Raw genomic sequence first — 13,840 nt, forward strand, 5'->3', positions numbered from 1 at the left:
GTAATCCCAGCTACTCGGGAGGCTGAGGCAGGAGAATCGCTTGAACCCGGGAGGCGGAGGCTGCAGTGAGCCAAGATCGCACCACTGCACTACTCCAGCCTGGGCGACAGACCGACATTCCGTCTCAAAAAAAAAAAAAAGTGCTCGCTTCGGCAGCACATATACAAAAAAAAAAAAAAGCCAGGCGTGATGGTGGGCGACTACGACTATAATCCCAGCTACTCGGGAGGCTGAGGCAGGAGAATTGCCTGAACCTGGGAGGCGGAGGTTGCAGTGAGCCGAGATCGCGACATTGCACTCCAGCCTGGGCTACGGTGAGACTGTCTAAAAAAAAAAAAAAAGAAAAGAAAAAAGAAAAAAAGAAGCGATGCTAACACGCGCCCTCTAGCGGCTACTGGGGGAACAGACTGTGGAGGTGGGAAGCAAAGGCAAGAGCAGAGCACCAGGGCGATGAGCCGGGACTGAGGAGTGGGCGGATACGTGTTGCCCACTCCCATTGCAGCACTTTAGTAATGTCCCCAAACAAACACGTAGACAGCGGCTAGATTCATCTTTTTAATGCCATCCTAAAATTCAGAGGAGGGGCCAGCGGGACCTCTGGGCTCAGCGGCTGTGAAGGAGGGACCCGCAGCACCCGCTAAGGCAGGTAATTGCAAGAAGGCACTCGCGAGGGGGAATTGAAGGCACTCGCGAGGGGGACTTCAAGCCCCTCTTCTATTTCTTCATATAAAATCAGGGGGATGGGGAAAGTTCCAAGGGCGAGGGAAGCAGAGAGAGTTTCTCTCCCAGCCTATGGAATAAGGAAGAGGTGAGGAAGAGGCGGGTGCTGGGAGCAAGAAACTGCCAAGTCCAGGACCTGCCCTCACACAGACACACACAGCCCGCACCTTCCCTCCCTCTAAAATCTGCACCCGGGGCTGTAAGGAAGCCCCATGTTCAAGCCCACATCTCTTCTCCCTTCTAGCTGGTACGAAGTTGGTAATCTGCAGAGAAAGAATGAGGAGGGGCCATCTCAGAAATGGGGATAGGGGGGCCGGGCACAGTGACTCATGCTTCTAATCCCAGCACTTTGGGAGATCGAGGCGGGTGGATCACTTGAGGTCAGGGGTTCGAGACCAGCCTGGCCAACATGGTGAACCCCCATCTCTATTAAAAATACAAAAATTAGCTGGGCATGATGGTGCACACCTGTAATCCCAGCTACTAGGGAGGCTGAGGCAGAAGAATCGCTTGAACCCAGGAGGTGGAGGTTGCAGTGAGCTGAGATCGCGCCAGTGCACTCCAGCCTGGGCGACAGAGTGAGACTCCATCTCAAAAAAGAAAAGAAAAGAAATAGGGAGGGGGGAAGGAAGAGGGACAGCCTCCCACACCCCCTCAATTCATCCCCTATCCCAGCACTCATGATCAACAAGGCTAAGAATGGGGCTAAACACATGTACTGTAACCATAGCAACAAGGCGGTTTCCAGGCAGCAGATGGAGGTGCTATATGTTCAGCCCCTTCTCCAAACTCACGACCACCCTAGAAGTGACGCTGACAACTGCCCCTGCTTTTTTTTGAGCCAGGGTCTCACTCTTGCCCAGGATGGAATGCAGCAGCGCGATCACAGCTCACTGCAGCCTCGACCTCCTGGGCTCAGGCGATCCTCCCACCTCAGCCTCCTGAGTTGCTGGGACTACGGGTGTGCACATCACACCGGGCTAATTTTTATACTTTTGGAGTGAAGGGGTTTTGCTGTGTTGCCAAGGCTGGTCTGGAACTCCTGAGCTCAAGCAGTCCTTCCACCTCAGCCTCCCAAAGTGCTGAGTGGATGTGAGTGCAAAGTGGATGTGAGCCACCACACCCAGCCAACTGCCCCCATTTTAAAGACGTGCAAAGCAAGGCCCAGGGAGCCATGACAAGCAAGAAGGGGCAGTTTGCTTTCTTTCTTTCTTTTTTTTTTTTTTTTTTGAGACAGGGTCTCTGTCGACCAGGCAGGAGTGCAGTGGCGCAATCTCAGCTCACTGCAACCTCCATCTCCCCGGTTCAAGCAATTCTGCCTCAGCCTCCTGAGTAGCTTGGATTATAGGCACGCACCACCACACCCGGCTAATTTTTGTATTTTTAGTAGAAACAGGGTTTCACCATGTTGGCCAGGTTGGTCTCGAACTCCCGGCCTCAAGAGATCCACTTGCCTTGGCCTCCCAAAGTGCTGGGATTACACGCGTGAACCATCACACCTGACCCTTGTTGGTCTTCTGAGCCAGAATGTGGTGAAAGCCTCGAGTACCTACCCACTGCCTTTCCCTCACCCCATTGTCCCCAGGAGCTGGGCTGCCTTACCGCCACTCTGGGTGATGTAGCGAACCCAGGGCAGGGCCTGGTAACCACTTTTCTCAATGATCTTCATGTATCGGACCTGGAAGGGAATGAAAAGAGGTGGTCCAGGATTGCAGGAGGGAGGAGGCCAGGGCCAGGGAGAAAGAGATGGCTTAGGCCCAGTGGTTATGTGGCACAGGCTGGGATCGATGAGGGGACATCACATGGTCTTGGGGCGATGAGGTGGCACAGGCAAGGGAATGATGAATGGTTTTGGAGGTGGAGAAGGGACAGAAGTGAACAAGCCGGTGGGGAACGAGGTGGCATAGGCCGGGGGAGAGGGAGCACAGGCTGTGGGCAGATAAAGGTAACATTGCTCTAGGGAAAGACCGGGCAGCCTTCAGAGGAGTGTTGACACAGGCCAGGGGACTGAGGTGACTCGAGCCAAGGGACAGGAGAGAGGGGAACCCACCGAAGTCAAGGGGAGGAGCCTCCCTGCCTGCTTCTCTCACCTGGATCCCAGAGACGGTGAAGTAGGGGATCTCAAACTTGACCCCGATGGGGGGCCGGCCCTCCACCTCTTCCTTTTCCACGCTGGGGAGGCCAAAGTGGGCTCGCATCAAGTACTCCTTGCCCCCCTGAGGGAACATGGGGGCATCAGGTACACCAGGGTCCCCCTACCCTCCCGAGACCTTCCTTACAGCAACCCCCAGAGCCAGATCTGCTCACAGCCCGTTTCACAGACAGGAAAATAAAGGCTCCTTAGCCTGGGCAACATATTGAGATCCCATCTCTACAAAAAGTTTAAAAATTAGCTGGGTGCAGTGGAACATGCCTGTAGTTTCAGCCACTCGGGAGGCTGAGGCAGGAAGATCCCTTGAGTCTGGGAGTTTGAGGCTGCAGTGAGCCATGATCTCACCACTGCACTCCAACCTGGGTGACAGAGACTCACCAGGGAAGATTCTGGCTGCAAAACCCAATCAGGGTTTTTTTTCTTTTTTTAACTACCATGTCCTATTTTACAGGCACTGATGATCCACCTCTCCCAAGATCACGGGGACAAGCCAAAACCTCTAGCAGCCAAGGGATGTGGGTCACCTCATCCTGCCCGTTTCACAGACGGGCAAACTGAGCCTCCTTAAGTGGAAATTGGTTTCCCAAACCCACCCAGCTCAGCAAAGCAATAGTGAGGAAGGTGAACCCAGGGCTGGTTTCCTGGAGACATTGGTGGGGGATATTTAAATCCACTCACTTCCCGTCATGGAAGTTTACCCATCTGTGAAATACACTGGCCTGGTTTCAAGCTTGCATCACTTGCATACATACAGACCTCTCTCTGATTTGTATTTCTTTTCTCTTTTTTTTGAGATGGAGTCTTGCTTTGTCGCCCAGGCTGGAGTGCAGTGGTGCGGTCTTGGCTCACTGCAAGCTCCGCCTCCCAGGTTCACGCCATTCTCCTGCCTCAGCCTCCCGGTAGCTGGGACTACAGGCGCCCGCCACCACATCCGGCTAATTTTTTTTTTTTTTTTTTTTGTATTTTTAGGGGAGACGGGGTTTCACGGTGTTAGCCAGGATGGTCTCGATCTCCTGACCTCGTGATCTGCCCGCCTCGGTCTCCCAAAGTGCTGGGATTACAGGCTTGCGTTACCACACCCAGCTAATTTTTGTATTTTTAGTAGAGACGGGGTTTCACCATGTTAGCCAGGCTGGTCTCGAACTCCTGACCTTGTGATCTGCCCACCTCAACCTCCCAAAGTGCTGGGATTTCAGGCATGAGCCACTGCACCCAGCTCCTCTTAATATTTTCATAGAGACACGGTCTCACTGTGTTCCCCAGGCTGGTCTCCAGCTCCTGGGTTCAAGCATCTGCCCGTGTCAGCCTCTCAAAGTGCTGGCATTCCAGTCATGAGCCACCACACCTGACTGGGTCTCTGATTTGTTCTCTGCCGTGTTCTCATGCCTCCTGGGCAGCCCCCACACTACTCCAGTCCCCTCCACCCCTAGATCCCCGGCCGGTCCCTGGTGCTTACCGGGAAAGACTTAATACTCCAAATCACGACGTTTCTCTCCGGCACATACTTGGCACTGCCCACACTGGTCTTGAATCTGGGGGAGTCGGCATCGCTGGGTACAGGCACAGATATCTCCACACCGTTGGCCACTGACTGTTTCTTAAACTGCCCCTTGGCCTGTCAGGAGAGTGAGCATGGGGCATGAAGAATTCGCTTGCTCATCCTTCAAATATTTACCAAGCCCCTCTTTTTTTTTTTGAGACGGAGTCTTGCTCTGTCACCCAGGCTGGAGTACAGCGGCGCGATCTCAGCTGACTGCAAGCTCTGCCTCCTGGGTTCACGCCATTCTCCTACCTCAGCCTCCTGAGCAGCTGGGACTACAGGCGCCCGCCACCACGTCCGGCTAATTTTTTTGTATTTTCAGTAGAGACGGGATTTCACCGTGTTAGCCAGGATGTTCTTGATCTCCTGACCTCGTGATCCACCCACCCCGGCTTCCCAAAGTGCTGGGATTACAGGCGTGATCCACTGTGCTTGGCCCTCTTTTTTTTTTTTTTGAGACGGAGTCTCGCTCTGTCACACAGCCTGGAGTGCAATGGCACAATCTCCACTCACGGCAACCTCCGCCTCCCAGGTTCAAGCAATTCTCCTGCCTCAGCCTCCCAAGTAGCTGGGATTACAGGCATGCGCCACCACACCCTGCTAATTTTGTATTTTTAGTAGAGACAGCATTTCTCCATGTTGGTCAGGCTGGTCTCAAACTCCTGACCTCAGGTGATCCTCCTGCCTCTGCCTCCCAACATGCTGGGATTACAGGTATGAACCACTGCACCCAGCCTGAAGGGGTCATTTTGAATCAGGCAAAGGTGTATGGTGCTGTCCAGATGGAAGGCACCAAGAACAGGGCTTCTTGAGCCTCATGCGTGTGGGCCTGAGCTCTAACATTTGTTGGCTGTGTATCTGCAGGCAAATGCCTTAACTTCTGTGTGCCTCAGTTTCCTCATTTGCAAAATGGACAGGATAAGGGTCCCCACCTTAGGATTATGGAGGCCTGGGCTTAGAGGGCATATGAAAGGGCTTGTTGAAAAAAGCCAGGGGTGGTGGGCCACACCTGTAATCCCAGCACTTGGGGAGATGGAGGCAGGCATGGTGGCAGGAGCCTGTAATCCCAGCTGCTCGGGAGGCTGAGGTAGGAGAATGGCGTGAATCCAGGAGGCAGAGGTTGCAGTGAGCTGAGATCGCGCCACTGCACTCCAACCTGAGCGATAGAGGGAGACTCTGTCTCAAAAAACAAAAACAAACAAACAAAAACCCTTCAGTCCATCACAGGAGAGTTATCATTTGATAACAGACTTTTTTTTTTCTTTCTTTTTTTCTTTTTTTGGAGATGGGGTCTAGCTCTGTCATCCAAGCTAGAGTCCCTGTCTCACTGCAGCCTCTTCCTCCTGGACTCAAGCAATCCTCCCACCTCAGCCTCCCAACTAGCTGGAACTACAGGCACTCACCACTTTGCCAGGCTAATTTTTGTATTTTTTGTAGAAACAGGGTTTCAGGCTGGTCTCAAAGTCCTGGGCTTAAGTGATCTAACCACCCCGGCCTCCCAAAGTGCTGGGATTACAGGTGTGAGCCACCACACCCACCCGAGATCATGCATTGTTAATAAGCGTTCCCCCAAGGCCCACCTTGACCATGATCTCCACGCGGCTGTGGGAGAACTTCTCAATGACAGACTCAATCCAGATCAGTGGCTTGACCTGTGGGAAGAAGAAAGGGGGAGTTCTTGGAAACTCCAGGGTCACTCTCTTCTTTTTTTTTTTGAGACAGAGTCTCGCTTCTTCACCCAGGCTAGAATGCCATGGCGTGATCTCAGCTCACTGCAACCTGCACCTCCCAGTTTCAAGCAATTCTCCTGCCTCAGCCTCCCCAGTAGCTGGGATTACAGCATGTGCCACCATGCCTGGCTAATTTTTGTATTTTTAGTAGAGACAGGGCTTCACCCTGTTGGCCAGGCTGGTCTCAAACTCCTGTCCTCAAGTGATCCACCCGACTCGGCCTCCAAAATTGTTGGGATTACAGGCGTGAGCCACTGCTCTGGGCCCAGGGTCACTCTTCAGCCTACCCCATCCTACCCCACCCACATGGGGCTGGACCCTGCCTCACCTGGGTGCTGAGGCGGTAGGACATGAGCTCAAAGTCACCATCAGGCGGGATGAAGGAGATGGTGCGGTCGTTGTCAAAGCGAGAAAGCCGCACGCACTGGTGGAATTTTACATCCTCCAGCTCTACCGATTTGTTCTTGCTGCCTGAAACTCAGAGTGGAGAGTGCAGAGTGACCCTGGGAACCAGGAAACGATCCCTATCCCTACCTTCCCTGCCGACCACTATCACCTGTTTCACATATGGGGAAACTGGGGTCCAGAGAGGATGAACAAAAACTGGCAGAGTAGAGCTGGAATCTGAACCTAGTATCTGTACAGGATCTGGCTTGGTTTTTTTTTTTCTTTTTTTTTTGAGACAGAGTTTCACTCTTGTTGCCCAGACTGGAGTGTGATGGCATGATCTTGGCTCACCGCAACCTCCACCTCCCGAGTTCAAGCGATTCTCCTGCCTCAGCCTCTTAAGTAGATAGGATTACAGGAATGCGCCACCACGCCCGACTAATTTTGTATTTTTAGTAGAGACAGGGTTTCTCCATGTTGGTCAGGCTAGTCTCAAATTCCCGACCTCAGGTGATCCTGCCCCCTCGGCCTCCCAAAGTGCTGGGATTACAGGCATGAGCCACTGTACCCGGCAGTGTCTGGCTTTTAAATGTGATGCTGAGGCCAGGTGTGGTGGCTCACGCCTGTAATCCCCGCACTTTGGGAGGCCGAGACGGGTGGATCACAAAGTAAAGAGATCGAGACCATCCTGGCCAACATGGTGAAACCCCGTCTCTACTAAAAATACAAAAAAAAATTAGCTGGGCATGGTGGCTGGCGCCTGTAGTCCCAGCTACTCAGGAGGCTGAGGCAGGAGAATCGCTTGAACCCAGGAGGCAGAGGTTGCAGTGAGCTGATATCATGCCACAGCACTCCAGCCTGGTGACAGAGGGAAACTCCATCTCAAATAAATAAATAAATAAATAAGATGCTGAGCCAGGCACAGTGGTTCACACCTGTAATCCTAGCACTTTCAGAGGATCGCTTGAGGCCAGGAGTTTAGACCAACCTGGGCAACATAGCGAGACCCCCGTCTCTATAAAAAATTTAAAAAGTAGGTGGTCCATGCCTGTGGTCCCAGTCACTCGAGAGGCTGAGGTGGGAGAATCAGTTGAGCCTCCGAGGTCAAGGCTGCAATGAGCTATGATCACCACTGCACTCCAGCCTGGGTGACAGAGCAAGACCCCATCCCAAAATAAATAAATAAATGAATAAATAAGATGCTATTCTGTCTCCTCCTCCCAGTAGGATGTCATCTCTGTAAGAACGCGAGTTTGTCTTTTTCTTCACTGCTGTGTCCTCAGAGCCTAAAACTGCACCTGGCACCCAATAGTCAGTCACTCAATCATGAAACAGCCTTTGCAAAGTCAACCAATGGCTGCAATACTGGCCGTGACCAGCAGATGGTGAGCGAGCGCTTATTTCAAAACGGGCGGAGATTCGCTAAGTCCCCACGTGGGCCGGGTTTGCGACTCCCCTGTGCACTTCTCAGAAGGTCCCCTAAATGCTTACGGCCAGTGAGCTCGAAGAGCACGCGGTCATTGAGGCCCAGCCGCAGCTCTGGCATTCCCGACAGAAACACCTTGAGCTTGATGGTACCGACGATTTCGCTCAGAAGGACGCTGCCATTGGCATTGACCTGAGGGAGGACGTGGGGGATAGTCAGCAGGCATCCAACTCCGTCTCCCGCAGCCAGACCCTGGAAGGGGTGCCGGGAGGTGTGCGGGCTCACCAGCAGGTTGACAGACTCTATGACATCAATGAAGACCTCGTTCTTCTTATACTTGATACCCTCGGAGCGCCAGGACACAGCGTTGGTGACAGTGGGTGGCACCCGTGACTTGCCCGTCTCCAGCTTGTTGCTCTGCTGAGTGATGTACCTGGAGGGAGGGCGGCAGGGACAAGCAGCTGGACCCAGGGACACCTCCGTGGACCTCCTCCAGTTCCTTACACCCACAGTCCAGCCCATGGCTGCCCCCAGGGGTCCACTCACTCCTGCAGGATCTTGCTGTCCGTGGTCTGCGGGAAGCCGAAGTCCATGAGCTCATCCAGCAACTCGTAGACGATGACAAAGTTGTCCCGGATGCTCTCCTCCTCCAGCTCCTTGAAGTATTCACAGAATACCTGGGGGTCGGAGGAGAGAGAGACCCACAAAAGTGTGGCTATGGGCTGGGCATAGTAGCTCATGCCTGTAACCCCAACACCTTGGGAGGCCAAGGCACGAGGATCACTTAAGGTCATGAGTTCAAGACCAGCCTGGGCAACATAGTGAGCCCCTATCTCTTTTTTTCTTTTTTTTTTTCTAGACAGAGTCTAGCACTGTCGCCCAGGATGGGGTGCAGTGGCACTATCTCGGCTCACTGCAACCCCCGCCTCCCGGGTTCAAGCAATTCTCCTGCCTTAGCCTCCCAAGTAGCTGGGACTACAGGCGTGCACCACCAGGGCCAGCTAATATTTGTATTTTTAGTAGATATGGGGTTTCACAATGTTGGCCAGGATGGTCTCGAACTCTTGACCTCGTAATCCAGCCGCTTCGGCTTCCCAAAGTGCTGGGATTACAGGCGTGAGCCACCGGCGCCCGGCCATGAGCCCCTATCTCTAACAACAACAAAAAAAATTTTATTAGGAGTTCGAGGCTACAGTGAACCATGAGGATGCCACTGCACTCCAGCCTGGGCAACAGAATAAGCCCCTGTCTCAAAAAGAAAAAAGGCCAAGCATGGTGGCTCATGCCTGTAATCCCAACAATGGGAGGCCGAGGCAGGCAGATCACTTGAGGTCAGGAGTTTGAGACCAGCCTGGCCAACATGACAAAACCCCGTCTATACTAAAAATACAAAAATTAGCCAGGCATGGTGGCACCTGCCTGTAATTGCAGCTACTAGGGAGGCTGAAGCAGGAGAATGACTTGAACCCAGGAGATAGAGGTTGCAGTGAGCTGAGATTGTGCCACTGCACTCCAGCCTGGGCAACAAAGTGAGACCCTGTCTCAAAAGAAAAAAAGAAAAAAGAAAAAGTGTACTGAATGCTTGAAAAAGTAGGCAAAAAAGGGCAGGTACGGTGGCTTTTTTTTTTTTTTGAGACGAAGTCTCACAGTGTTGCCCAGGCTGGAGTGCAGTGGCGCAATCTCGGCTCACCACAACCTCTGCCTTCCAGGTTCAGGTGATTCTCCTGCCTCAGCCTCCCCAGTAGCTGGGATTACAGGCGCACGCCACCATGCCCGGCTAATTTTTGTATTTTTAGTAGAGACGGGGTTTCTCCATGTTGGCCAGGCTGGTCTCAAACTCCTGACCTCAAGTGATCCACCCGCCTCGGCCTCCAAAAGTGCTTTGTTTACAGGTGTGAGCCACTGCGCCCGGCCTCTACTTAAAAAATTTTTTTAATTAATGGGGCACGGTGTCTCAAAAAAAAAGAAAAGAAAGAAACGAGCCGGGCATGGTGGCTCACACCTGTAATCACAGCACTTTCGGAGGCTGAGGTGGGTGGATCATCTGAAGTCAGGAGTTTGAGACCAGCCTGGCCAAATACAAAAAATTAGCCGGGCGTGGTGGCACATGCCTGTAATCCCAGGTACTCAGGAGAATCACTTGAACCCAGGAGGCGGAGGTTGAGGTGAGCCAAGATTGTGCCATTGCAGCCCGGGCAACAAGAGTGAAACTTTGTCTCAAAAGAAGGGAAGGGGCCGGGCACAGTGGCTCACGCCTGCAATCCCAGCACTTGGGGAGGCCGAGGCAGGTGGATCACCAACATGGAGAAACCCTGTCTCTACTAAAAATACAAAAAATTAGCCGGGCACAGTGGCGCATGCCTGTAATCCCAGCTACTCAGGAAGGCTGAGGCAGGAGAATCACTTGAACCTGGGAGGCAGAGGTTGCAGTGAGCCGAGATCATGCCATTGTACTCCACTCTGGGCAACAAGAGCAAAACTCCGTCTCAAAAAAAAGAAGAGGCCGGGTGCGGTGGCTCACACCTGTAACCCCAGCACTTTGGGTCTCAAAAAAAAAAAAAAGAAGAAGAAGGGAAGGGAAGGGCTTCCAGGCTTTTTTTTTTTTTTTTGAGACGGAGTCTCACTCTGCCACCCAGGCTGGAGTGAAGTGGTGTGATCTCGACTCACTGTAACCTCCACCCTCCAAGTTCAAGCGATTCTCCTGCCTCAGCCTCCTGAGTAGCTGGGATTACAGGAAGGTGCCACCATACCCGGCTAATTTTTGTATTTTTAGTAGAGAAGGGGTTTCGCCATGTTGGCCAGGCTGGACTCGAACTCCTGGCCTCAAGCAATCCATCCACCTCAGCCTCCCAAAATGCTGGGATTACAGGCGTGAGCCACTGTGCCTGGTCTTTTTTTTTTTTAAGCACAGAGATGAGGAGTCACTTGCTCAAGGTCACACAGTGAGGAAGCAGGGAAGCTGGGATTGGATGCCAAGTCCTTGGGCTTAGCTGAGCCGTACGCTCTCTGAGACATTCTTGGTCTCTGCCCTTTAGGGAGAGATGACCTCATAAGCAGCTGATGAGATGCAGAGTGATGGGGCTTTGATGGCGGATGCACAGAGACTCAAACAACGCCCCAGGGAAGGGCTGAGTGTGGTGGCTCCCACGCTTTGGGAGGCCGAGGCAGGAGGGTTGCTTCAATCCAGAAGTTCTAGACCAGCCTGGGCAATATAGCAAGACCCTGTCTCTACTAGAAAAAGAAAAAAAAGGCCGGGCGCGGTGGCTCACGCTTGTAATCCCAGCACTTTGGGAGGCCGAGGCGGGCGGATCACGAGGTCAGGAGATCGAGACCACGGTGAAACCCCGTCTCTACTAAAAATACAAAAAAATTAGCCGGGCGTGGTGGTGGGCGCCTGTAGTCCCAGCTACTCAGAGAGGCTGAGGCAGGAGAATGGCGTGAACCCGGGAGGCGGAGCTTGCAGTGAGCAGAGATCGCGCCACTGCACTCCAGCCTGGGCGACAGAGCGAGACTCCGTCTCAAAAAAAAAAAAAAAGAAAAAGAAAAAAAAGATGACCCAGGGAGATGTGGGAAGGCTTCCTATTAGAAAAGGATCTTGAATCTTGAAAGAGGCGGGCAAGAGGGGTAGACGGATAGACCAGTCAGCCAATGGGAGGCTAGTACCTACCTCTATTGTCTTATACAGGAAGGAGTACACCAGGGAGGCATTGGCATTCTTCGATGTGGTGGCCACCACTGGGGGCAGCAAGGTTAAGGAAAAGGTGCTATTTATGGAGAAGTAAGTGGAATACAGACCCTGAACCTCCACCCTGTCCCTTGCCACCACCCTCATCTCTACCTGCCCCTGTTCCCCAGCCTGAGCCATAGAGATGTGCTGTGCAGTTCCTGTCTTCAGCCCACCCTCTCTTAGCCTGAGCTGCCACCATTGCCGACAGCCCCCACACCCACCTCCAGGGACACCACGTGGGGTGGATACAGTAGAGGTTGCTGTGTTTGATCCATAGGAAGTGGACTTGGCCGTGGCTCAGCAGCGGGGTCAGGGCGCCTTCCTCCTCCCGCTGTACCAGCAGAGGCATGAAGTGCTCAATCTTGCTCATGGCCACATCACCCTTGTAGTTGCGGCTGATCAATGGCTGAGGGTGGAAGGAAAGGACCTGGTCACCACCAGCATCCAGGAACCTACCATGCTGAGTAGGCACAGTGCCCGGTTCTGACCCTAATTCCTAGCTGAGGGGCTCGGGCAAGGCTCTGCCTCCTTGTGCCTGTTTCCTGCTCTGTAAAATGGGAGTGTGATGACAACAGCTAATGGGACTAAGGCCCTCACTAAGCACCAGGCTGTGTTTTAGTAAAGGGTAGGCGATGGCTGGACGCAGTGGCTCACGACTGTGATCCCAGCATTTTGGGAGGCCGAGGCGGGTGGATCATGGGGTCAAGAGATCGAGACCATCCTGGCCAACATGGTGAAACCCCGTCTTTACTAAAAATACAAAAAATTAGCCGGGCGTGGTGGCACGCATCTATATTCCCAGCTACTCGGGAGGCTGAGGCAGGAGAATGGCGTGAACCTGGGAGGTGGAGCTTGCAGTAAGCCAAGATCACACCACTGCACTCCAGCCTGGGCGACAGCGAGACTCCACCTCAAAAAAAGAAAGAGAGAAAGTAAAGAATGAAGGGAGTAGGGAAAAGAGGGAGGGTGGGAGGGTAGGAAGGAGGGAAGGAAGGAAGGCAGGCAGGCTGGCTACTAAAAAAAAAGAGTAGATGTTTGCTAACTTATTAGTTCTTGCCACAACCCTGTGGGGTAGATGTTATCATCATCTCCATTTTACACAGGAGAAGTGAGGTTAGAAACGATGTCCATTGGAAGCATATGGAAACTGGGGATTGATCTAAGGCATCCTGGGTCCAGAATCCCTGCTGTTGCCCCAGACTTCATTTGTACCAAAGTGGGATTATTAAAAAAAAAACAAAAACAAAAAAAAAACAAGAAGAGGCCAGGTGCAATGACTCACTCATGTAATCCCACTGCTTCGGAAGACCAAGGCAGGAGGATCGCTTGAGGCCAGGAGTTTGAGACCAGCTTTGGCAACATAGCAGGATCCCTCTACAAAAAATTTCAAGAATTAGCTGAGCATGGTGGCCTACACCTCTGAAGTCACAGCTACTCTGGAGGCTAAGGCAGAAGAATCGATTGAGCCTAGGAGGTCGAGACTACAGTGAGCTGTGATCACACTACTGCACTCCAGCCCGGGCAACAGAGGGAGACCCTGTCAAAAAAAAGAAAGGAAGAAAGAAAGAAGAAAAATGATAGTTCATATGATTGTGTCTGGTAGTCAGGAAGCCACCCATAATAGTAAACACTTCTGGCTGGGTGCGGTGGCTCACGCCTGTAATCCCATCACTTTGGGAGGCTAAGGCAGGTAGATCATGAGGTCAAGAGATCAAGACCATCCGGGCCAAGATGGTGAAACCCCGTCTCTACTAAAAATACAAAAATTAGCTGGGTGTGGTGGCGTGTGCCTGTAATCCCAGCTACTCGGGAGGCTGAGGCACGAGAATCACTTGAACCCAGGAGGTGAAGGTTGCAGTGAACTGAGACAGACAGAGCGAGACTCCGTCTCAAAAAAAATAAATAAATAAATAATAATAATAATTAGTTACCACTTCCTAAGGTTGTTTCATCCAGCGTCTGAACAGGGAGGACCCATGGCAGGTTCTCAAACATCTTAGCTCTCACTATTAATATTAACGGGAATATTATTTTCACCACCACTCTTATTTTGGCTATTAAATAACAAGACAGGCTGGCTCGGCCGGGCGTGGTGGCTCACGCTTGTAATCCCAGCACTTTGGGAGGCCTAGGTGGGTGGATCACGAGGTCAGGAGAT

The 13,840-nt window shown here is 52.5% G+C and overlaps 1 protein-coding gene across 1 annotated transcript; it reads right to left on the minus strand.

Annotated features, from left to right (window-relative positions):
- Nucleotides 1-542: 542 nt before the first annotated feature.
- On the minus strand, nt 543-12,090 carry AP1M2 (adaptor related protein complex 1 subunit mu 2). The gene is made up of 11 exons (XM_032171580.2): nt 11,932-12,090; nt 11,623-11,690; nt 8,502-8,632; nt 8,241-8,388; nt 8,021-8,147; nt 6,471-6,613; nt 5,993-6,064; nt 4,329-4,487; nt 2,811-2,936; nt 2,323-2,398; nt 543-983 (listed from the first exon to the last, which is right to left on the minus strand). Exons 1-11 carry the CDS (start codon nt 12,050-12,052, stop codon nt 961-963), a joined length of 1,194 nt encoding a protein of 397 aa, XP_032027471.2. The 5' UTR covers nt 12,053-12,090; the 3' UTR covers nt 543-960.
- Between the last annotated feature and the right edge of the window lie 1,750 nt (nt 12,091-13,840).

The sequence above is a fragment of the Hylobates moloch genome, unplaced genomic scaffold (assembly GCF_009828535.3).
Source record: "Hylobates moloch isolate HMO894 unplaced genomic scaffold, HMol_V3 SCAFFOLD_12, whole genome shotgun sequence".
NCBI classification, from domain to species: Eukaryota; Metazoa; Chordata; class Mammalia; order Primates; family Hylobatidae; genus Hylobates; species Hylobates moloch.

Coding starts and splice junctions, on each gene's coding strand:
- AP1M2 (XM_032171580.2), bottom strand. CDS start 12,052: ATGAGCAAGATTGAGCACTTCATGCCTCTGCTGGTACAGCGGGAGGAG. Junction 11,691..11,931: donor CAAACACAGCAACCTCTACT/GTATCCACCCCA, acceptor TGCTGCCCCCAG/TGGTGGCCACCACATCGAAG. Junction 2,937..4,328: donor GGAGTATTAAGTCTTTCCCG/GTAAGCACCAGG, acceptor ATGTTCCCTCAG/GGGGGCAAGGAGTACTTGAT.